At 47.1% G+C, this 25,619-nt stretch overlaps 1 protein-coding gene across 1 annotated transcript in view; it reads left to right on the forward strand.

Annotated features, from left to right (window-relative positions):
* DISC1 (DISC1 scaffold protein) overlaps positions 1–25,619 on the forward strand; it is a gene marked incomplete at its 5' end in the record, with an annotated part of 362,504 nt that overhangs the window by 96,640 nt on the left and 240,245 nt on the right. Inside the window, one exon of the mRNA XM_080822819.1 lies at positions 16,075–16,225. Coding sequence (XP_080678945.1) covers positions 16,075–16,225 — 151 coding nt within the window. The remainder of the gene's footprint in view (positions 1–16,074; positions 16,226–25,619) is intronic.

Raw genomic sequence — 25,619 nt, forward strand, 5'->3', positions numbered from 1 at the left:
AGGCCGTCAGTACTTCGTAGTTAATGATCTTATAATTTTTTATTGAAACACCCGTGCATCGGTGCCTGCTACCACTTTTTTGCTGGTGTCTGCAAGATGATACAGTGATGAGCACATACACAAAATTATCATGGAAAACTCAGAAGCTCTTCCTCATGCCCCAGTCTTAAAGATTTTGTCTCTTTTCTTTGTAGATACCTGTGCTCCTCCCTGTAATTGTACGTTACCACCTCCAGGTATTTCTGTCTCTGGTGCTGTTGCTATGCGTACGATGGAATTGAGTGTATCAGTGGATCATGGCCTCCCTCAAAAGGTTTTGTGGCCCCTGGGTGGTTCAGAAACACTTGCATCCAGGAAGCTAAAGGTCGCCTGTGCTGCTGACGTGTGTGGATGGAGGACTGGGCGGGAGCCAGGAGGAGGGACAGGACGCTGTTGTGCATTTTACAGTCTGAGAAAGGAAGCACAGAGCGAGACTGGCTGGAAACACCTCTGGATCTGACGGTCCTCCAGGTGCGGGCCCCATCGAACGCGTGCGGAATTTTAAAGCGACGCCATTTGACTTGAGTTAAATCTGAGTCGACAAGTAGGGCTGTCCCAGCAATTTCCTTGAGTTACATTTATTTATTTATTTATTTTTAAAAAGATTTTATTTATTTATTTGACAGAGATCACAAGCAGGCAGAGAGGCAGGCAGAGAGAGAGAGAGGGAGAAGCAGGCTTCTTGCTGAGCAGAGAGCCCGATGCGGGGCTCGATCCCAGGACCCTGGGATCATGACCTGAGACAAAGGCACAGGCTTTAACCCACTGAGCCACCCAAGCGCCCCGAGTTACGTTAATTTTTGCCGCAAGTCTGCCGCTTGTAGTTTTCAAGACAGTTCCCAGGCATTCTTTTCTTTACAATGATTTGGTAGCACCAATTGGACTAGGATTCTCATAGGTAGGATGAGAAAACGGAGTCTGAAGGGAGCGAAATGACCTCTAGGTTACAAAGTTGGTCCCTCTGAATCAAGGACTAAAATCTGGATCTCCCGATCCCTAAGCAAATAAGTTGCTTTAAAATGTTGATTTTCTTCCTACTCTAGAGGCTCTTATACACAGAAAGAAGAATTACAAGACGTCCCTTTATGTTATTTATGTGATTTTCTACACGTTTTTAGATATTTATCTTTAGGATACCATCTTATGCAATCTATGATGTTTATCTTTAAGATTCTAGTTTTCAGGGTGCCTGGGTGGCTCAGTGGGTTAAAGCTTCTGCCTTCGGCTCAGGTCATGATCCCAGGGTCCTGGGATCGAGCCCCACATCGGGCTCTCTGCTCAGCAGGAAGCCTGCTTCCTCCTCTCTCTCTGCCTGCCTCTCTGCCTACTTGTGATCTCTCTCTGTCAAATAAATAAATAAATAAATCTTAAAAAAAAAAAAGATTCTAGTTTTCACGATTATAAAGCCAAGATTTACTTTGACAGCCTGCATATAGCACTCTTCGCTCATTCCAATAAATACAGATTAAGTGCCTTTTGTAGCACACACTGTGTCAGGTACTGGGGAGACCGCCGTCAACAAGACAACATCGTCTTCTGCCTTCAGGAGCCTCTAACACAGTCTTCCTGCTATGGGATGGCACATGTCACCCATTCCCATCTGGGTCCAGGAGTTAGACTTTTCTACCCAATGCAGGTGAGGGTCACTGAGCTGTCAGCTCCTCTTATTTCTGTAGTTCAGCGGTTTGGGAGCTCTGTCTTCGGAGTTACATGCCTAACCAGTGAAGATCCCAGTGGCCGGGGACCATGACTTCAAGCCATCTGGAACCACATGGGGAATTCAGTTGGTTCTGTAGAGGACCTGAGGAGTTTCTGTTACTCCTCCATTCCTGCTCTGGGAAGGTGTTCCCACCAACACCAGTTTTATTTCTAGTATCTGCATCGTATTTGAGGACTCTGGGAAGATACTTTTAAAACTCGTCCTGCAGAGCCTTCTGATTTCTTCTTCTTCTCTTTTTTTTTTTTTAGCTTCTTCCTATTTATAGAAACGTTGCTTGAGACCAGTCCCTATGCAGCTTCACAGCATGCTAAAAGCAGGCTCTTTATTAGTCATTCTTATCTTTGGCTGCCGTCTAGTGATTTCTCTCTATTAACATCGCTTTTGAACGGAAGGTCACTATTTTATTTGTATTGTGGTTCTCCCGCCCAAAGAAAACAGCCTAATTCTACTTTGTGCCAAGGAACTAATACTCAGCGTGCTTTATTCCTTCTGATTGGATTTCATCCTAATTGGAATGGCTTCAGCTGGTGGAAATAATTTATTTAATCTTCTTAGTTTTCTTTTGGAATATGCCATTTTACCTAGATCCCTTTATGCCACTCAGAGAATTTAAGCTGTTTGTGTTGCCATGTTGTTGGAGATCAATGCAGGACAATCCTCTTGGTGCCGAGCATCGCGACACTGGTGTGTTCCATTTGTCTGTTGCTGACAGCGTGCACATCAGTGCGGTTTGCGTTACATTTTTTAAAATAATGATGATAGCAGTTGCTCAACAGTGAACCCCTAATGTCGTGAATTCTATTAAAGATAAACGTGTTAAGAGATGTTTTACAAAGAACAATTAAGTCTTAAAAGATAGCAGGTTGTGATGATTACCATTCAAAGGCAAGAGAGCCTGTGGTTTTTGAGCACTGACAAACAGATGTGTCCAGCTAATTTTTTATGAAAACACTAGCGGAGCAAATCACTCACGAAAAGTCTATTCATAGGAGCTAATTGAATGCCATGTCCAGTTTAATAGTGAAAACTGAGTGTGGCCAAAACCAGGAGAGAGAAATAATGAATAGGCAGTTGAAGTCTTCCGTTTGTATGACTCCTAAAAATAGCCTCCGTGCCAATAGTATGTCCTCATGTCTGAGAGGCACGTCAGTCTATTAAATGGTCCAAGGCCCTTTAATGTAACGTGGAGAAGGAGAAAGGAGTCCTTGAAAGAGAAACTCAAGTGACCATTTGGGTGTTCAGTGGTGTCATTTTACAAGTTTATGGTTGATGTGGAAAAGGCCCAAGAATCATTGGCCAGATCTTTAAGTTGTATTCTAGCTTGCCAGAAATTTTCTTTGGCCTCGTTGGCATAGTCAGTCTGCTATAAGAGAATTATTTTCATTTCTCTCTTGACTGTACCTAATAAACTTCAATATTTAGTGAACAGGGTTGGTTCAGCTAACAGCTGTGCATCCTGATTGCTAAGTGAGTTAGTAATTGTTTAAGTGATTAACCCATTTTGGTAATGACTGATCATGTATCTAAATTCAATTCAAATAAAGAACATGGCATAAAAAAATTGTTTCATGTGGCGGGATCTGCCATTTCATTTTAAATAAGAGTTTCTCTTTCAGAATTTACACATTTTGACGTGGCTGAAAAAAAATCATATCCGAGGGTCTGACTTCCTAACCCATGTTGACTCCAGGTAGGAACCCCACTTGCTTTTCCCTCAGTGCGTTAGCTGATGATTGCTTTTTTTTTCTAAAAATAGGTATTTTTTACCAATTATTATTTTTTTTATAAATTTTTTTTAAAGATTTTTATTTATTTATTTATCTGACAGACAGAGATCACAAGTAGGCAAAGAGGCAGGCAGAGAGAGAGAGGAGGAAGCAGGCTCCCTGCTGAGCAGAGAGCCCGATGCGGGGCTCGATCCCAGGACCCTGGGATCATGACCTGAGCCGAAGACAGAGGCTTTAATCCACTGAGCCACCCAGGCGCCCCTATTTTTTACCAATTATTAAAGCAATACGTGATCACTGTAAAAGCATTTAGAAAGTTCAGAAATACAAATGGAAGAATAAAAATCATCTTTCTTTTCATGGCACAGATATGGCCACAGTTACTATTTCGGCGTATGTCCTTTCTGGCATTTTTCACTGTGCTGCTCAGTGGCTTTTCCTCTCTTGTCCTTTCTTTCGGGTTCTCTGCTTCGTAGCTATTTAGAAATGATCCAAAGAATGTTCCTTCTTCTTGGGTAAGCGCTTTCCACTCCTTTCTCCTAACAAGCAACTGGAAAGTTGGGTGGCTCTCCCTCCTAATATAATCAGCAGAGATGATGGCTACGTGGTAGGAGTTGGTGGGGGAGGAGGTCACGGTGGAGGAGGAGGAGGAGGTGGGAGTAATGTTGGCAGTGGTAGACGGGTTGGTGGGGCACATTCTATGACACTTAAAAAGAAGTAGACGACTGACTACTGCCAGTGGAGAGTCAGCCACTCCAGCTTTGGAACAGTGAGCACGGACCCCGTGTATATGGCGATTTCCCACAATACCTGTGGAAGCATACTTTAGAGAAGGTTTTCTAGTTCTAAAAATAGGAAGCCTGTATAAAAATTAACCAAAATTCAGTCGGTCAGTTATTTCCCTAGGACATTTGGTGACAGATGAAACAAACATTTTCTATGATTTTAGTTCTGGGAGCTGATGCAGACAGTATTTTGGAATGATCCATAACCACTCATCCTTTCAGAAACTCCGGATCCTGGGTAATTTTGTGTGTTTTCTGATGCGTGTGAATACTGCACTTTAAGCCCTGTTTTGAAGGCTGTTGACAGCGCGTGTGCACACTCGAACACACTCATACACACACACTCAGCTTGCTGGTCGTATGAGACACGCAGAACTGGAACTTTCATAACTTTTGTTATTTTGATCACACACAGTTTATTTTGCTTGGTAAATTCTTGCTGGGGAAGAACAGATGCTTCAAAACAAATGTTCAACTGAAATATTTCAGAGCAAATAAAAAAATGTGTATTAAGAACAAGGTGACAGGCTAAGGGCTGAGTCGTTAGTATCTGCAGTGAAATTACTGCTTGTCTTCCAAAATTTCTCTACCTCCCCGGCATGTTTGTTTTTCCTTTTATCCCACAACCAGGGTGATTTCTCCATCTTTTTCATATGGGCTGGCTTAAAATACAACATTTCTAGAAATCCTCTTTGGCGTACACCGAAAAGATCGAAGACCCCGGGAAACCAAGCTTACCTTAAGCAGTTTAGCATTAAGGATTTGAGAAACCAAATCTCTATTTTTAAGCAGAAATCAAAGGGTAGAATAAGGAAGCAGTAGGCTACTTAAAAAATACAGCACTTTTCTAAATAATAAATACCTGGAGATTTCAGAGCTGATTTTGTAAGAAAAGAAATGGAAAGAAAGTCACCCACAGCCACACTGACTGATGGGCCAGACTCAGTCTCACCCAAGCTTGTTTGTTCTAAAACATATTGGTAATCATAACGTCCAGATCATCTCTACGTACAGTTTTGTATCTTGCTTTTCTCTTGTACTGTGCAAATATTTCCCCCAAGTTTTTGACTTGCTACGTACCATTCCCTGAGCCTATAGGCACTTACTTGTTTAACCACATGCCTTAAATTGGATCTGAGGCTGCTTTCCACTTTTGCTGGTGTGTTCGCTTGTTTCGGCAACTGACAGCTTCCTGTGAAAAAGTGGGGGATGAAGCAGCCGGTGAGTTGACGGACGAGTTCGCAGCCGCACTCAGGAGTGTGTTTGAGGGTATGGTGCACACGACAGAATGTGATCTGGCCCGAAGGACACAGCAGTTAAGAACACAGGTTTTGGGGGTGCCTGGGTGGCCCTCTGCCTTCGGCTCAGGTCATGATCCCGGGATTCCGGGATCCTGGGATCAAGGCTCTCTGCTCAGCGGGGAGCCTGCTTCCTCTTCTCTCTCTCTGCCTGCCTCTTTGCCTACTTGTGATCTCTCTGTCAAATAAATAAATAAAATCTTAAAAAAAAAAACACAGGTTTTGGAGTCAGCAGATATTGGCTTTATTTCTGGATCTGCAGAGCTATATGACTAATCTAGAAAAATTTCATGAACTTTCCACGAGCCTCAGCCTTTTGATCTGCTGAGTGGGAACAACCCTGCCTCCCTCGTGACGTCATTGTGAAGATGAAATGGTTGGTGCTTGGTACACAGCAGTGCTCGTAAGATGGTCGCCGTTCTTCCGTGTCTCCCCTGTTCTTCTTCCAAGAAGAAACAGGTCGTTTATTTACTCCGTATTTACGCAGTACCTGTTGTGTGCCTAGCACTGAACTCTAGATATTGGCGAGGCAGAGCTGAATGAGGCTCAGACCCTGCTCTGTGGGTCCCCTGGCCTCCAGGAACCCCGACAGATGAACAGACAGACAGGACCCCTGTGTGACTGGGGAAGCTGTAGGAGCAGGTGCTGCTTCAAGGACGGCTCCCAGGCAGTAGAACAGAAAAAGCCTGGAGTTCGGCACAGACAAGATCAAGGTTCAAATTCTGATTTTGAACTAACTCATTCTGAGGCCTTGGGCACGTTCCTCCAGTTCTCTGCGGTTTAGTTCCTGCATTTGCATTCCTGCTCTACAAGTTGTTGGGAGGCTCAGAAATAACGTATACAGAGCGCGGGGTGTGCAGCAGATGTGCGGAAGCGATTATGCCTGAAGTCTTCAGTGCCCAACAGGGGCTGATTTTTATGATAATGAATCCGACAAAGTCCAGAGTCACGAAATGTCAGAGACTGTCTCGGTTGTGCTCAGGTTAGTCTGAAAGACGCTTTACTACAGTCGATTCCTTTGTAAGCTGGTCATCTGCTCATGATGTGTATGGTAATGTGGGAATATTAGAATATTCAGCTCTCAATGAATAGCATTTCTTGGCCATTATGTAAAAACCAAGGAAAAATGACTTATGGAGACACTGATTGCTTCTTTGCTTTAAAGGGCCTCCTCAGAATGTAGAATGGCCGTTCAGCCAAGAATATGGCTCACACCATATATTTTGTCATCCCTCAGACAGAGCGGGGCAGCGGAAATTGAATCTATTAGCAGGATGTCTTTATGGGTGAAGATTTCTTGCTGCTCGGTGAATGCTTATTTGCTTATTTATTCATAGATGCACAAAGTACTTTTCTTTCATTCTGTTTCCAAATTATAGCCCCAAAGTAACAGGCATTTAGTACTGATGTGCTAAGGAAGACAGATGAACACTGACCTTCAATTAAACATTAATAAATATGTTGTATTGGTATCAAAAAAATGCATTTACTTGATCCAAAATGGAATGAGATGATGGTTAGCATTTTTATTGCGGAGGTCCTACAAGTAAGGCATGTTAGATCTGTAAATTGAATACATTGGATCAATTAGGACCTATCATTTAATGTCTCATTTTGCTTAGCACGTGATAGTGTCTTCTGCGGTCAACTTTGCGTTTGTTTGTTTTTACTATTCAGCTGTATTTACAAAATGCCACCGAAATTTCTAGAACGATCGCTGCTCTATCAGTCAGAGGGTCAGCAGCCTGCCTTTGTTCAGCACCTGCTGTGCTCTGGCTTCAAATCCCGAGCTGCAAACCGAAATCAGATGAGCAATGTGGTCAGGAAGCTCGCAGAGGTTTAAAAGAGAGAAAAGACCAAGAAAGTGAGTTGTGTTTCCTCAACCAGGGGGCCACATAGAATGATAGGAGAGATCTTCTTAAACACCCAGCAGGATTCATTTGAATAAAGGGATATGATAGTGACAAACACAGCATTTAGTAATGCCGTGGTTATCTATTTATCTATCTATACATATTTTAATAAAGATTTATTTATTTATTTATGAGAGAGAGTGAGCACGTGAGCCGGGGAGTGGCAGGGGTAGAGGAAGAGAGAGTCTCAGGCAGACTCCCTGCTGAGTGCAGAGCCTGGCACGGAACTCGATCTCACCACCCTCAGACCATGACCCGAGTGGAAACCAAGAGTCAGACACCCAACTGACTGAGCCACTCAGGCACCCACCCCTTTATATTTTAAAATAATAATTCAAAAATAAATATTTAAACAATTAAAAAAATTATTAAAAATACAACTTAAAAATATATTTATTTATTTATTTGACAGAGAGACACAGTGAGAGAGGGAACACAAGCAGGGGGAGTGGGAGAGGGAGAAGCAGGCTCCCCGACGAGCAGGGAGCCTGATGTCGGGCTCCATCCCATGACGCAGGGATCATGACCTGAGCCGAAGGCAGACGCTTAACCGACTGAGCCACCCAGGCACCCCTAAAAACACAAATTTAAAAATAATACAATATTTTTCCACTTATAGAAAAGTTGTGAGTCCGGTACAAAGAAGTCGAATATCTCCCTCGCTCTGATTCCCCAACCAGATACCACAGAGCCATTGTCACTCTCCCCTTTCGAGCCACTGAGCCTAAGCTGCAGATATGATGCCCTCTCAGGGTCGCGTATCCATTTGGCAATCTCCCCAAAGAAGGACAATCACAGGCCACCAAGCGGCAGCACTGATGCACTGCTCCCATCGGGTCTACAGACCCTGCGCTCATTTTGCCAGTGTTGCCACCGTTGTTCTTTTCTTCTTTCTGGTTCAGGAAATGTTCCCACACCGCATGCAGGTATGTCTTTTTTGGTGTCCTCCAGTTTGGAGTGATTCTCAACACCCAAGTCTTTTCTGTCCTTGGAAGTCGTAAGGAGTGCAGACCTTCCGTTTTGTCAGGTGACCTTCAACCCACATCCGCCGATGTCTCCTCGTGATGAGATCCAGGTCATGCTGCCCTGACAAGAATGATATTGAAATCAAACTGTGTACTTCTTGGTGTATCTCGCTCGGTATCATACAAGGTAGACGCGTCATGCCGCCCCTGCTGATGGTAGCCTTGACCGTCTGGTTGTGCTGGTGTTTTCCCAGTCTCTCCACCACAAAATTACCATTTGTCCTTTGGAAATTGATTAGCATCTTGTGGGGGAGATAATCTAAGATTCCACTGCACCTTACCAAAGCTCCATTCCTTTTTTTTTTCCTTCAAATTTTTATTTGAATTCTAGTCAGTTAACATATAGTGTAATATTGGTTTCAGGAGTAGAATTTAGTGATTCACACTTGTATACAACACCCAGTTCTCATCACAAATGCGTTCCTTAATGCCCATTACCCATTTAGCCCATCCACTGCCTGCCTCCCTCCATTCCTTTTTATTGGTTGGCGTTTTATTAGCGTGGATTATGGGTTCGTATTCTATTCAGTGGGTTACACTTCATTAATAGGATGACTCTTTTGATTCTCAGATGATCCAAGATTGCACCCGTGGGAGCTCCTTTTATTTTATGGACTTGTATTCAATGACCATGTCTCTGTCAGTGCTTGAGCATGTCCCCGTTTTTGGGCACAAGATATTCAGAGTCTGGCCCATCTTCAGGCCTATAATCAGCTCTTTCTCCAAGTGGCTCTGATTCCTTTCACAGAGGATGGTGTTTGGAAATCAGATCTGTGTGCTGGGTGTGCTCACTGCCACTGGGGGTCATTGCTTCCAGGTTTTCTTGGTGGGTAAAGACAGAAAATAGATGTAAGTTCAAACACAGATGCATCGATAACTCTTTTCACCTGTGTCTGTGAGCGTCTGTGCTGAAAACCATTAGATCACGCCAGTACTTCCAATTCTAATACAACCCACCTAGCACTTTCTGCCCTTACCCGTTCCCATCACTGTAAGTATGGTCTCTGGTGCTGAGGAACCTGGCTCTCTCCATCCTCCATGTGTTTACTTAGTTGCGCTATCAGTTTGTTTATTTCTTAGTGTAACCTATCTCCTACGCTTCTGGCGGTCCCCACCTGCTCCCCCTTTCCCTTCAGTGTCCCCCATCCTCAGGTACTGCTGGGCACCGCACCGAGCATGCCTGCCTCTGTGTGGCTTCCAGAGGCCCCTTGGCCCCCCGCACCCTGGGTGCTGGTGGCCATACCATCTCTGTGCTCCTTTATGGCCCCCTTCTACCAGTGGGGCAGATTCCTGCCACCCTTTCTGCACAGGAAGACAAGAAAAGGCCTGTTGATCATTTCGACCCCTGTCCCCAGTCACTGAGTTTCTTAAGAACCCGGAGTGTGTCTGGTTCATCTTTGTAGCCCTACAGCCTAACAATATCGAGTTATCAGAAGTATTGGTTAATTGAGTGAGTACACGAAGTAAATAAGCCTGGCAGTTAGGAGGTGAGAAATACTATTTGCAAACATTCCCAGACACTCCTTTCCCCCAGAGAAAACATTTTTACACACCACCCATGTTAATGGACAAAGTGGGCCACTTTGGCTGAAGCTTGTCCCTTCCCCCTTTGGACTGAATGTTTGTGTCCCCCCAGACCTGTATGTTGAAGCCTAATCGCAGCGGGACGGTGTTGGGAGGTGGGGCCTTTGGCACGTGATTAGATCATGAGAGCGGGGCTCCCGTGAGTGGGATTCATGCCCCTCTAAGAAGAGGCCGCCCACTCTATTTATCCCATGGGGCCATAGCAAGAAGTTGGTCGTCCGCCACCTGAAGGTTGGGCTTTCCCGAGAGCCTGGCCATGCTGGCTCTGATCTCAGCCTTCCGGGCCCCGAACTGTGAGAAAGAAGTGTTTGTCAGGTGTGCGCCCCGTCTGTGGGACTCCGTTCCAGCAGCCCGAGCTGGCGAAGACAAGGTCGTTTCCAGTCCAACCCTTTGCTGTTTGATACCATCCATGGTTTCGTGAAACACCTTGTGGAGATGTTAGTCCCCGTGAGCCGGTGAGGCTTTGAAGTATAAACGGGGAAGTGATTCGTCGAATGTGTACTCGGCGCTGAAGCCGGAGAGAGAATCGGGGTGTCCTGATTCTCAGGGACGCTGAGGTTCCGTGTTCTTTCCAGGGACGTGTCCCCCCCCAGGTGACTCAGGCGCAGCGTGTCTGTGGGGGAGGAGAGAGCGAGGCAGAGCAAGCTCGCCGGGGCATCCTGAATGCCAGCCACAGGCATCAGGCCTTTGTTCTGGCGGCCGGGCGAGCCTCCAGAACATTCTGTGGTGCAGGCATGAGGGTGCTCGGCACGGTTTCGGGCACACAGCCGGCGTCTCTGCCATCCTCGGTGTGTTCACTGGTTCGTGGGCTTGCACACAGCTGAGCGGGAGGAAGGGTGCTCTGCGGCCGCTGGAGGAACGCGGGCTGTCAGGCAGGGAGGTGACTCGCCCTGCCGAAGCGAGGGTGACATGGGCTGCCTGGAGGCGGTGCAAATGGGGACGGCGCCGGGAGTGTGGCGGACACCAACAGGAGGTGGAGGCACGGGGGGTGACGAATCCGAGAACCCAAAGCCCTAGCCTGACCCACAGGGATCCCTCAGGGCCTCTGGCAGCAAGAGTGAAATCTTGCAAAGCAGTCGGTGGATTTCATTTGAGATGTGACGAGTTTTTCGTCTTTGTGCTCATTTAGGGGCTAACGAAAATGAATTAAGTGGCTTCAGAAAACTCACCAAACAAGAAACACCACGAGGGGACCTAATATCGAGTTTAGCCGGACGCTTTTTGGCGTGTGCTCACTCTGAGCCAGGCAGCGGCCCTGTGTGGTTTACACAGTGACAGGCGCGGGGACGTGGTCCCTCTCTCATGGACACGGGAGGCCTTGCACGAGGGGAGACGAGTGCGAGGCTCTTGCGCACGTGGGAGCCTGCGTGAGCTGAGGCGCCGTGGACGCCGGACAGCCCTCCTGAGGATGCTGAGGTCGGAGCGGGGAGTAGGGCTTGCCTGGGCTGCTGCAGGGAAGGGTGTTTCTGGCAGAAGGAACAGCAGATTCCTCCAGCTCAGCTCATGGTCACCTTGTCCTGGTTGTACGGGCCACCAAGACTGGGGTCACTTGGATCTCTGTCTTTGTCCATTCCCGATGTCCCATCTGTCAGAGAATATCTGAAATCCTGTCACCTCCCACCAGCCTCGTTTCACTTGTAGGTCCGGGGAACTGCAGTAATCGTGCAGCTGGTCTCGGGCCTTCTGCTCTCGGTGGTCTCTTCCCAAGGGGAGCCCCCAGCTTAGCCTGTTAAGCAAGAGTCATTCTTGTCACTCTGCTGCTCAAAACCCTCCAGGGTCTCCCCTCACCCACCAGGTCAACAGACCGTCCTTAGTGATGACCAAACCCACTCCAACCCCCACCCACCTTCGCTCGCTGCCTCAGGGCCTTTGCCCTGGTTGGGAGCGCCCTCTGCCTGCAATATTGAATTAGTGAACAGGGGCGCACGTTGGAGGAACTAGGAGAACGCACCCTCATGCTGGGCAGAGGTGATGTCAGCGTGTGAGGTGAAACCCCAGGTAGCTGAGAGCCATTTGAGGAGCTGGGATAGGAGGCCATTTAGAGATTGGGGACAATAAGCCTCACATGCGTGGTGACTGTCCTGGTGCACCTTTCCAGTCCTAAAACGGAAATAACTTTTGAGGTCACCCTTTCAAGGGTGAGTGGCGATGCAGAGCACAGTGAATCACAAACATTTCCTGGGATAATTTGTATTTCCCCCAAAACTCATTGTGAATGTGATGTTCCGCAGCCAATTGACTGTTTCCGGGGTTTGGTTTGCTGGGTGGGCTTGCGGTGCCCGAGGGCTTTTCCCCGGGCCCTGGAAGGGTCCTGTTTAGAATCTGGCGGGGGGGCAGAGGGAGGCCAGGCTGGTGTCCAGCGGCCTCGCCAACACTCCAAGGCCACGACCTCCAGGCACTGCTAACATTAGCCAACCCTTCGGACACATGATGTTTGCGGGGTCCGGCACTACACGCTTTGCAGTAGATTATCTCCTTTAATCCTCAGGAAACCTTGGGACGCAGATATTATTATTAGCCCTGATTCCACAGATTAGCAAACTAACCTGTAGAAAGGTTAAGTAGCCGGAAGCTCAGCTAGGAGCCACAGGGCAGAGACGCAGACGCGGGCGTTGTCCCCATTCCTGCGTAACAGTGTCCCGACACGCTTTACCACCCGTTCTGAAAGCACGAAGATGTTACTCTAAAGCACATGATGTAAGAATGTATGGCTTTTCACGGCAGTTTGATTTTATGGAGCACGGATTAAGTAAATAACTAGGTAGTAAAATTAATTGGTTAAATTTTTAAAAATGAACTAAAATGAAATAAAATATTTTTTAAAAAGATGTTTGAAGCTTGGTGTACGGGAAGAGGTGTGTTTTGGCGTTATTCTGGAACAACTGCCAGACCAGACTTCACCGTGTGTTGTAGGTGTGTGTCTGGATTAGCGCTAGCTGTCACTCTGATGAAGGTGGCACAGACTGAGAGCCCTTGGCCGTTACCTGTGACTTGGTCTTCAAGTCAGTAAATGACCCTTTCTGGTGCTATAAGAATGAATCCTTGGCAAATTCTCTTGGCGTGTTCCTGGTTGTTGGTTCCAGTGAATATGGCAAGTTAATGGAGAGGGTGGTTGCTGCCCACCAGGCCCGAGGCTATGTGTCATGGGAGGAGGCCAACAGGAGGGAACTCTCACGTCGAGGGCTACACAGTCATTAGCATTGACCTCTGCTGGTGTACCACAAAACGTTTTGTCCAAAGTGTTTTTAAAAAAAAGATTTTATTTATTTTATAGAGAAAGAGAGAGAGAGAGAGCACGAGTAGGCAGAGCAGTAGGCAGAGAGAGGGAGAAGCAGGCTCCCCGCTGAGTAGAGAGCCGAATGCGGGACTCGATCTCAGACTCCCAGATCATGACCTGAGCTGAAGACAGATGGTTAAGCATCTGAGCCACCCAGGCATCCCTCCAAAGTGTTTTAAAAATGACAAGCTTCTTGGGGCACTTGGTGGCTCAGTCAGTTGAGCATCTGACTCTTGATTTCGGCTCAGGTCATGATCTCGGGGTCCTGGGATGGAGCCCCGTGTCTAGCTCTGTGCTCAGCACAGAGTCTGCTTGGGATTCTCTCTCACTCTCCCTCTGCCCCTCTCCTTGTGTGCTCTCTCCATCTCTCTCTCTCATGCACATGCATGCATGCTCTCTCTCTCAAATAAATAAATCTTAAAAAAAAATAACAAGCCTGTTGGAAACAGTGTTTTAATTTAAAATTAGGTCTTATAGAAAAGGCATACTTGGAAAATGGTCTGTAGGGCATAGAAACATACAGGAGTGTGATCTAGGGTAGAGCTTCCAAATATCTTCTCACCAGCGCACACACAGAGGATAACATTTGCATCGTACACCAGGGTAGGCGGTAGGCGTTCATGCCCAGGGTGGCTGCCTGAGATCTTGGGGGACCCCAAGGCCCACCTACTGCTCAAATGTGGAGCCCATCGAAATTTCTGCCCCTCGCCTAGGACCAGTAGGAGGGAAGGTCTGATGAATGATATTTTTAAACCCAGTCCTTATATTTCTGCAAAAATAGTTTTATGGGAGACTTTCCCATTCTTTAGGTGTTTGGTTATGAAGATAAATTCTTATTTGAGGGGATTCCAATTTCCGAAGTTTACTTTATTAGAGAATTGTTTTACAGTGATTCTGTGTTTGTACCTCATCCTAGGGAAGCTTAAGTTCATTAAAAAAATAATAGGACCCGTAACAGAGGTGGGTATATGATCATCTATAACATAGAACTGGAACATTGCCTTTATGATTTTAATAATTGCAACTGGTTTTATCTTGATGGGCAGTTTCTAAGGACATGTTCTTAAAATCCAAGCTTGGGCACTGACATTTTTCAACCGAAGACATGAAACTCATCAAAATTAGTAACTTTTCTCCCAAGTGAAGATCATGATTTTAAAAATAATTAATATATATCCTCTTACAGACCACAATATGAATACATAAACTGTATATTTTTTTACAATATAATGTTAGTGACCATACAGTACTTCATTAGCTTTTGATGTAGTGCTCCATGATTCATTATTTGTGTATAACACTCAGTGCTCCTTGCAATATGTGCCCTCCTTAATACCTACCACGAGGCTCACCCAACCCCCTATCCGCCCCCCAACCTCTCTGAAACCCTCTGTTTGATTCCTGGAGTCATAGTCTCCCATGGTTCATCTCCCCCTCTGATTTCCACCTCCTTCATTTTCCTCTTCCTTCTCCTAATGTCCTCCATGCTATTCCTTATGTTCCACAAATAGGTGAAACCATGTGATAATTATCTTTCTCTGCTTGACTTATTTCACTTAGCATAATCCCCTCCAGTTCCATCCATGTTGATGCAAATGTGGGTACTCATCCTTTCTGATGGCTGAGTAATATTCCATTGTATACATGAACCACAACATCTTTATCCATTGGTCTGTTGAAAGGCATCTTGGCTCTTTCCAGTTTGGCGACTGTGGCCATTGCTGCTATGATCATTGGGGTACAGATGGCCCTTCTTTTCACTACATCTGTATCTTTGGGGTAAATACCCAGTAGTGCAATTGCAGGGTCATAGGGAAGCTCTATTTTTAATTTCTTAAGGAATCTCCACACTGTTCTCCAAAGTGGCTGCACCAACTTGCATTCCCACCAACAGTGTAAGAGGGTTCCCCTTTCTCCAGATCCTCCCCAACACTTGTTGTTTCCTGCCTTGTTAATTTTAGCCATTCTAACTGGTATAATGTGGTATCTCCATGTGGTTTTGATTTGAATTTCCCTGATGGCTAATGATATTGAACATTTTTTTCATGGGTCTGTTAACTATTTGTATGTCTTCTTTGGAGAAGTGTCTGTTCATGTCTTCTGCCCATTTTTTTGACTTGATTATTTATTTTTTGGGTGTTGAGTTTGAGAAGACTTTATAGACCTTGGATACCAGCCCTTTATCTGTAATGTCATTTGCAAATATCTTCTCCCGTTCTGTGGGTTGCCTTTTGGTTTGGGCCAACTAATCTTTGACAAAACAGGAAAAAATAGCCAATGGAAAACAGTCCCTTCAATAAACGGTGCGGGGGGAATTGGACAGCTGTATACAAAAGAGTGCAACTGGCTCATTCTCTCACGCCACACACAAAGGTAAACTCTAAATGGATGAAAGACCTCAGTGTGCAACGGGAATCCATCAACATCTGAGAGGAGACCATAGGCAGGAACCTCTTCGACATCAGAAACAGTCAATAAGCTGTGCATTCTAACGCCAGGAAGAATAAAAAGCAGGGAGGCTGTGCCCTCACCAAGAAGACTCTTCAAAGCACCAGCTCAGAGACAGACGTGGCGGCTGTGAATGCAGGGCTGTCGTGTTAGGTCATTAGGTTGAACGCTGGTGGGGGGCGCGGCTCTGGGATGCCGGGTTCCCCGTCTCAAGTGTCACAGCTCTTGACTCCTCTCTCTCACGTTCTGGGTTTCCAGCCGAGGCGCTAAGACAGCGGCTGGAGGAGCTGGACACCGAGAAGAGCAGCCTGCACTTCCAGCTCCCGTCGAGGCAGCCGGTGCTCTGCAGCCTGCTGGGCCACCTGCACGCCCAGGCCCAAGCCGCCGCGCAAGGCAGGGCCGCTCCGCCGTGAGTACTCACACTCGCCCCCTCGTTCCTCTCCTGGCTCCCACGTGGTGAAGAGCGGGCGTGGCACAGCCAGGGAGACCCCCAGCCGCTTTTTCCTGGGATGTGCCCTTTGGTTGGTTGCTTGGGCAGGTGGGGGCTCCTTCCTGAGCGAGCGCCTGGTGTGGGTCCCGCTCCCCTGTGAAGCCGTTTCTGCTCATGGACAGGGAGAGACCCTCCCGGAGGGTCGGGGTGCTAAGCTTGCCCTGGGAAGCCGAGCTTCTCAGAAGGTGGGGTGCATTCGCTCTTGTTAGGAGCCGCCTGGGAAGCCTGCGGGAGCCGCAGGTGGTCGTCCCTGCCTGAAGGCCAAGAGCACTTCCTCCTCCTGACTCGCTTGCTGCTTCAGATCAGTGTCGGCTGTTTCTGCTACACAGGGGTCCCCCGGGACTGCTGGTTTGCAGGGCACGACCGTGCTCTCTAATGCAGTGGCTCTCAATCCTGGCTGCTTGTTTGAGTCACCTGGAGAGGTTTTACGTGTCCAACTTCCACCCACACTGACCAGATCAGGCTCTCTGGGGGTGGGTCCCAGTCGCTGGCACGTCTGGAAAGTCTGGGGACCCTGCTCTCATCCACCTGCTTGTTGCCTCTCTCCCGGGTAAAGGCTTGCAAGAGAACGCGTTGGTGACCCATGCCAGCAGCCTCGTCACAGGTCAGGCCTGCTTCTGCTTAGGTGTAAGCACGGCCACAGCAATTATATTTTATTTCCAACTTCCTCTGAACCCCGAAAATCGCAAGATTGATTGTCTGGCTTATTCCTCTTAAGCGTGCACGGCATCATTCCTTCAGTCTACCTTGGTGCTTCCTTACAGCCTGTCTTAACAGTGACGCCAATTGTTTTTGTATATTCTCGCCCTGCGGTTTGCTGGTAGCTGAGTGCTGGGCCCCCGGCAGGTGCTTCCTTAGAAATGTTTGCTGAGTGAACTTCTTCTGGGCTTCTTAAAGGGCCGGAGGATTGCACCTCTCTGTTTCTATTCATTTTTAAATCCGACATTGAGGTATTTCCTCATTTCTTCTCCATTTCTCGCATGGAGTTTTTCCAAACTTGACTTTCTACTGAATTCTCTCTTTCTCCTTTCTTTGGGGTTCTTTCTTGTCCTTCACTCCCGTCTTGGGTCATGGTTAGCATCTGCCAATGTATTGTGTTACAAAATAAATAAAGGTGTTTTAATTATTTAAAACACAATAAATGTGTTTCTATTTATTTACCAATGTTCACATAATGGTTACCAAGGGCTTTAGAAACGAACGACTTTTTTTTTTTCATTTTTATTGTGATAAAGTATATGTAACATATCATTTGCCATTTCAACCATTTTTAAGCGTACAGGTTGGAGACACACGTCCATTGTTGTGCCGCTATCACACAATCCATCTTTAGAACTCTCGTCGTCTTCCCAAACGGACATTCTGTCCTTACTACACATGCGCTCCCCATTGCCATCCTGTCCCCAGCCCTGGGCCACCACCATTCTACATTCTGTCCCTTTGATTTTGACTCTTCTAGGGATCTCATATAAATGGAATCACACAGTATTTGTCCTTATTTCACTGACCATAATGTCCCCAAGTTCCATCCACATCGTGCCAGGGGTCAGAATTTTCTTCCTTCAGAAGGCTGAGTACTATTTCATTGTGAGGAGGGACCACATTTTGCTTACCTGTTCTTCCTACGATGGCCAGGAAGGAACTCATTTAATCCTCAAGACAATTCTAGGAGGTAGAAGTACTTTATACACACACACACACACACACACACATATATATGTACATATATATATATGTGTGTATATATATACACACACATATATATCTAATCTATATGGAGGTCACCATCATTGTCATCTGTATTTATATTTGTACTCGGTCCAGGAGAGGTTAAGGGGCTCATGCAGAACCCCCAGCAGGTGGGTGCCAAGCCCGGACACAGGGCTGGTGGTCTGGCGGGAGTCCCGGCTTGGAACTCGCTTGCTGAGCTGCCTGAGTCAGAGCTGGCAAAGGCTTTTCAATGACTGTCTCTTTAGCCTGCATGTGATTTGAATGGAGAGCGATGCTTTAGTGATGATCTTGGCTGAGTGTCTCACAGAACGCAGGGAACCAGAGTATCACCCATTGTCGCTCAGGTTATACCATCTGACGTTCCTTCTATCTGACTGTGTCTTACAAAGAAGGCAACTTCATAGAGTTCAATTTTAAATAAAAGTATAGACCTTTGTTAACCATTTATTAAGCCGATATAAGCTGTCGGCTTCCCTTGTTAACTGTTATCCCCTTGTCATTTTCCCCAAGGGTTACCTGCATGCTGTACTTTTAAGTTCTTGTCCACTTTTGGGGTGAATGGGATCTGACCTCTATGATCTGATTTCTGACCTGACTTTTATCTGTCCTCTGATTTCCATCTCTATCACTGCTTGCAGTCAGCAGTGATTTTCTGTTAGATTTAAAGGGCATTTTTCAATTCTTCTTCTGCTCTGTATCACTGCATGGTCTGGAATTTTTAATCAATCACATTCCCTCCTAAGACTCTCTCTCCCCTGCGCTTTCATGACTCATCCTTTCCTGGTCTTCTCGCTATCTTGCTGGCCGTTCTTCTCAACCTCTTGTGAGCTCTCTTTCCTCTCCCCGTCTCCTTGATATACATGTTCCTCTGTCTTCTGTTCTAGCCGGTCCTGTCTCTCACTTTAGATAGTGACATGAAATACTCCCATGCTTCAGGTACCGTTAACATTCTAATTTCCCTCACATTTCTGTCCTTAGCCCTGATCCCTACCCAGAGTTCCAACTTCCAACCTACCGTTTGGGTTTTAATTGAACATCTCCCTAAAATTGACAGGTTTACTAATTCCTTATCTTTATTTTATCCTAAAAATGTCCTATCTTTTTATCCTTGCCTTTACTAAATTTGTCTTCAAACTATTTATTAGATTTACTGTCCTTCTCCCCAGTCAGCCCCTTCTAATATATCTCCGATCTCCGTGACTTATGTCACTGACCCAGTTACCGAGGTGGAAACTCTGAGACATACACGACCCCTCCTTTGGCCTTACTTCCAACTTCATTCTTCATCTTACTGTCTGACCTTATCTCATTCCCACTCACTTTGCTCACTCATGTCACTCAGAGTTTGTTTGTTTCTCTCTGGAAAGAGAGAGTGTGGCACAGGTACAAGTGTTGGGGGGGTGGGGTAGATGGGGAGAGAGAACCTTAGACAGTCTCCACGCTCAGCATGGAGCCCAACGTGGGGCTTGATCTCGCAAACCTGGGATCATGACTTGAGCTGAAATCAAGAGTTGGGTGCTCAGCCAACGGAGCCACCAGGGGCTCCTCCGATTTTCTCATCTGGATTACTGCCATGGTCCCCTTGCTGGTGTTCCTGATTCCAGTATCAATCTCTCTCACCCTCTTCAGCACCACAGATGGTAATAATTGTGCATGTCCAATGGCTCTCAGCATCTTCCAGATGAGATCTGTGCTGATTACTTAGCATGACGTTCAAAGCTTTTCCAGTCCAGCTCCTGCCCTGCTTCTCAATAGCCCAGAATCTGAGCAGCCATCACCAACCCCTGCAGTCCCTACACACTGAAATATTAGAAGTCACCCACATGCTGTAATGTGTCTGAATTCTGTGATCTTGTACATGGCCCACTGTGACTGCCTCTTGCTCATTGTTCGAGACTCAGCTCAGCTGTTGTCCTTGTGAAACCTTGTCCTGAAATCACACCATCTCCCCCCTTGAATGACTAGAGCACCTTCAATTACCTCACCCCTGCCTTGGTCTCCGATAAATCAGTCTGTGTCCTGGACTGTCGGTCTGCTCTTCCGACGGTGAGCTCAAGGACAAGACCGTGTTTGTATTTACCCTTTTATTCCTGGGGACTAGAACAGTGATCCCAAATAGGTATTCCATAAATATTCACTGAATGAATGAGTATGGTCGTATGTGGAAGGTATATGTGATGTCTATTGAGAGAGAGAGAGAGAAAGAGAACCTGCACTCAAATGTGGCTCAGTTTCCCTAGAGAAAATGCTCCTTCAGCCTTTTTTCTGACGCCTCCGGCAAGGACTTCTACAGTATCTTGATAGAACCGCGGGTTACAGGTCGGGAGGCCTGAGTTCTGGTCCGATTTCTCTACTAACCAGCTATGTAGGACCTGGTATAGTTTCCTAACTTCTCCACACTTCACTCTCCTCATCAGAAAATGAGGGGTTTGAATGAGATCACTATTTTCCAAACTTCAGTGATGTATGTGTAATTGTGGCTTTTCTTTGCCAAAATACCTGTCCTATTCTTGATGCAATTAGACAATAGTGACTCAAAATCAACTTCTTAAATTTTTCTAATGCATACGAACAGAATTATGTAGTTCATAGTAATCTTCAGAAAGTTGCCTTTCAGTGTGCCAGCTGCCCATCTAGCCTGTCATCAGCGGGGTCACTGGACTCATGGGTTCCCCCCAAACCGAGGGCTGTGGCTGCGGCTGCAGTTCTCACAGAGGCCACCAGGGGGCCACGGGTCGGGGCTAAAGCTCTCGCGGCCCAAAAGTTTCTCGCAGGCCGGAGGCTCTCTCTGAGTCAAGGAGGAAACAGGGATACGTTCCAAAGAATGATACTTTTCCTACAGAAGTGAAATAGTTATACTGACATGGGAAATTTCCAGTACTAATGAATAATACAAATGAGTGCCCCTTGGGGATCCCTATAAGCACTGTGTACGACCACGTGAAGGCTTGCACATGGTTTCAAGAGACTCACAGTCTTCTGAGGCTCGTCCGTTCACTCTTTGGGAGGCTCTTTGGCTTCTTGGGGGGTGGGTCTTTGGATCTCAGGTTAAGAAAGTGGTTTAGAGTAAGATTTAAGGAAATGTAAATACCCAAGTACAATCAGGTACGATACTTCATTTTTAGTTTTTACTGTCATTTTGTTCTTAATAATCTGTGCCGTTCAACTTTTTTTAAAAACCACTGTGTAATTCTCTGAGTCTCATCGTTTCTTGGCCTTTGGGCTAAGATCGGGCATGGCTCTGGGAGTCTTGTGTAGAATGCCACCGAGAGTCACACTGAGTTTCTCGGGTCTCTCCTGCAGCCCAGAGAGTCTCAGCTGCTACCTTCCTGGGCTAAGCAGGCTTTTCTAACGGCGGGCACCAGCCCTCATGTGGTGTGGTGCCCTGCCTCGGCTGTGGGTCCCGTGGGGCCGCTCAGCATAGAGAAGATACTGATTCAGGATCAGGAAGACAACTGGTTCTTGGGGTGTCTGTCATCCATGGAGGTGCAAACACACTGTGGTTTTACTCTTCTCCAGCCTCTGTTGTGCTCTGTGAATACATCTTCCCAGTGTTTAATGCTATCTTGGGTGGATAAGACGCAAGTCTGGGTCATTTTCAGTTCCTGATGTTCGTCCAGCCCCGGTCCAATTTAAAACTTCCATTATAGATCCGTTTCTGATCTCTCCCCGTCCAGTGTCTGTAACCTTCTTCTTCTTGGTCGTCGCCACCATGCGCATGGGCGCTGGTGTGCCCGTTGTCTGTGGCACTCACGTGTGGGTTCTCCAGACGACAGCCCAGGCCCTCCACGCTGCCCCGATCCCGATGTGAAACGCAACCACCCCTTTTCAGATCTGACTCCGCCTCTTTCTGTAGGCCCTCTTGCCCCACGGGCACACTTTTTGGGAACTTAACTGCCCGATTCGTGGCAAGTTCAGCTATTTCTGTCACACTGAATGGCGGGCGCTCAGGCCGCCCCTTTGCAGACCCTCCCTGCCTTGCCGTGGCTCTCCAGCTTCTTTGTCCCTGCTGAGGGCCTCCTCGTCCATCCGAAGGTCTATTGCAACAGATACTTGATGCCCCGCGTCCCAGTCCCTTGGCCTCTCCCCGATTTCTGCTCCAGCCATGGACATTTCTGTCCGCCTCAGGCACCCAACAGGTGTATGTACCACGGGGCTTTCTCCGGAGCTTGTGAGAACCAGAAGTGGGTGATGCCCCTGAAGGCCACGGTCACGCCCTGGGGTGGGAGTTGGAGGCTGAATGTGCCTGCCCAGCCTCTCAGGGGCAGTGCTGAGGTACGTTCCACCTGTTTTTTTTTTTTTTTTCCAGATGGTTCCTGCCAGGCTTAGGCCCCAGTTGCCGCAGTGGTGATTCGCTCAATAATGTGCCCTTTATTGACCTTTCCTGCTTCTAACTCCCTCACTTAGTTTCTTGGGTCACTTCTCCAGAAAACAGCCCAAACTCAGATTCTTGTCTCAGACTTTGTATTAAAATAAGAGAGTTATTTTTGTCTTTCTCCTAAGAGAGAGGTTTGGCTGACTACCACACAGACGACTGGTCATTTTCTCATAAATAGCTTGCATTTCTCTGATTATATATCCTATGTATTTTCTTTTCTTTTTTTTTTAAGATTTTATTTACTTATTTGACAGAGAGGGAGATCACAAGTAGGTAGAGTAGCAGGCGGGGGGGGGGGGAAGCAGTCTCCCCGCTGAGCAGAGAGCCCGACACGGGGCTCGATCCCAGGACCCTGAGATCATGACCTGAGCTGAAGGCAGAGGCTTAACCCACTGAGCCACCCAGGCGCCCCAATCCCATGTATTTTCCCACTGGACCTTCACCAATATGCAGCTTAAAATTGGTCATACTTACACCTTAAAATGTGTGTATGTGGGGCGGAGGGGGGTGTGTGTGTGCAAAATGTCCTTTATCAAAGACTTTTGCCCAATGATAACTTAAAACACAAGTAGACAAAATACAACAATGTTTAAAAACAGAGATAGACAATGGTTTTCCATGAAGCTTATCAAGGCAGAGCTGTGGCTGGCCTGTCCAAATATTTCCTGCTCACTTACTTCCTTTCAGGTGGGAGCAGAGGGGGTCAGTGTTTGCCGTCGGTGATGCTTCTGGACTGAGTCATTTTTCCTCCAGCCAGCTCTTCCTCTGGTCCCTTTGAACCCCGTGATTCTTTATTGTCATTTAGTTGTCATGTCGGGACCCTCCCACCATGGAATTCAGAGACAGCCAGCTCTATGTTCACAGCCTGGCACGGAGAGACACTGCATAAGATGAGAAAGTGACTGTTTAACCCATTTTAACTGGAGGTAGAACGCGAGGTGCCTACACCGTGGTAGGCTGTAACAATGGTGGTTGTCACCGAAACACAGCAGGGCGTGTTTCTGAGCCTGAATCCAGGGTCAAGGTCAGGAGCCAGGTGTTAGTAGGATGGCATGTGCTGCCCTCCCAGGAGACCCACAGCTGACCCCTCGTGCTCACCTCAAGATGGGAACAGAGCAGAAAAGCAGGTGGGGTGGGCCATAGAGGAGGACTCAGAGGTTGTTCTAGAATTAGTGGACTATGAGTGACCTCTTCCACAGAAAGTTCTCCCGTGCCGTCCTCTTGGCTCAAATTTCACTGAAGTCTGTCCTGAAGCTGGTTGTGCCGGGCATCGCTGCTTATAACCGACATTGTAACCCAAGTAAATGTATACGTGTTTATGTATATAGAAATATAAATGTTTATAACTGACATTAAAACCCAAGGAAATATTCACGTGCCCCTCTTGGGGGGCAGTCATTTCTCTGAGTGGCATAAGACTCTATAAAACAATCCTGCTTCGTTTCCTAGGGAACATGACCTCTGCTCCAGTCCCCTACTCTCCCGACCCACATCACAGACAGGTACAAAGGCAGAACCGTGAAGTCATCTGGATTATGCCCGGCATTTTTACAGTACTTGTCCTATCACGGTGGCCTTGATCATTGAAGACACTTTGTTGGATGAGGGAGCTATTTCTAGACTTAAGCCACACTTCAGCAATCCTGTGATGGGCCCAAACCACTTCTTTCTCACCATCTTCCCAAGACGGGGCACTGTCTGGCGTCTCCTGGGTGCTGTCGAGTTCTCACTCCACGCGCTTTTGCAGGCCCCTCTCGAGCGGGAGAAGGGCGCTGGAGGGCCCTGGGGACCCGGGTGTTGCTAGGCGGCCCTGTGGGTTCATCTCAGGCACACACTCATCAACCGCTTGGCTCTGGAAACGTCGATGCCCAGAGGGCATTCCATTCTTTTCCCAGTATTGCTGAACTGCGCGCTCACAAAAGTCCCATAGTGTGCGGGGTCCCTGGGATGAGAAGTGTTCTTGGGGCTTTCAGTGCTGTGGGATCCCATTTTACAGATTTTTCCCTCTTTCTGTGGTTGGGGGAAAAGACAAAAGTATAAAGGCCAGGGTATTTCCAGCACTGTGCCACCCGAGACGGGGGCCTGCGTGAGACCGGGAGGCGGAGGGCAGTGTGTTCGAGGCTCCAAGTCCCCGCGGGCACCCAGGGCTGTTCTAACATTCCAACCCTCGTGTTTTTAATTCTGGCCCCTGAGGGATTTGCTCGTTTTACATACTGATTAGTTTATAGCAGCAATGCTAATTTGTACTGACATTAGGGATTACACACCGAGAATTATTAAATATAAAGGGAACAGCAAACAGCATGGCAGGAGGAAGAGGGAGCATGACTCAGAGGACAGAGCGACGGAAACCTGTCCCCTGCTTCATTACTGAGCCGCGGCGTGTCCTGGGGCCGCCACTCAGCCATCTGTGGATGGCTTTCTACACCCGGAGTCACAGTGTGCGAGACGGCGAGAAGAGTTTTGGTTAATCACTGGGGCTTTTCTTATGGATTAAGTAATGAATGTGATTAACAATAATATGGAGAATTCCCAGTTCCCCACCTGTAGCTCCTCTGTAGCTAATTTCCAATTCCGTGTTGATTTCCTTCAATGACTCCCAACCCGACCCAGATGGTATCTATTTAGGAAATTCAGGAAACTCTTAATATTTGCATAAGCAAAGCAAATGGGGAAATAAATTAGTGCAAAGAAATGATCCAATGCAACAGAAAGCTGAATGTAGACGACTTCCAGATTTTCTAGGCCACGGACTCATTTAATCATTCAACAAATATGGGCTAAGCCCCTACTCAGTGCAGAATTCAGTCTCTCCCTTCCCAAGGCTCTCAGTCTGCAGAGAGTGTCTGTGTGACAGGCCGAGGCTCTGGAGCCCAGAGGGGGAAGGACGTTCCATTCTGACTGACGGCCATAGACGATGCTGGTTGTGTTCCAGACGCTTCCTCTTCTCATACGTGTGAAGATCCCCAGAGACGTTTCCTCTTTAGTCATCATTACCCTGGGTAGGACGTCGTGTCCACTGGACGTGCACACAGAGCTCACGTTCCTGATGCAAACACAGACACACGAGGGGTGACAAACAGCGAGCCCTAGAGGTCAGAGGGTCCCTCATACTTGGGGCCGGGGGGGCACACAGTAGATGTGCCATGCTCATTTGTCAAATAAACTGGTAATGACCCCCCCCCCCCCGCCATCAGCCATACA

The sequence above is a fragment of the Martes martes genome, assembly GCF_963455335.1.
Source record: "Martes martes genome assembly, chromosome: 14".
In the NCBI taxonomy this organism is placed as follows: domain Eukaryota; kingdom Metazoa; phylum Chordata; class Mammalia; order Carnivora; family Mustelidae; genus Martes; species Martes martes.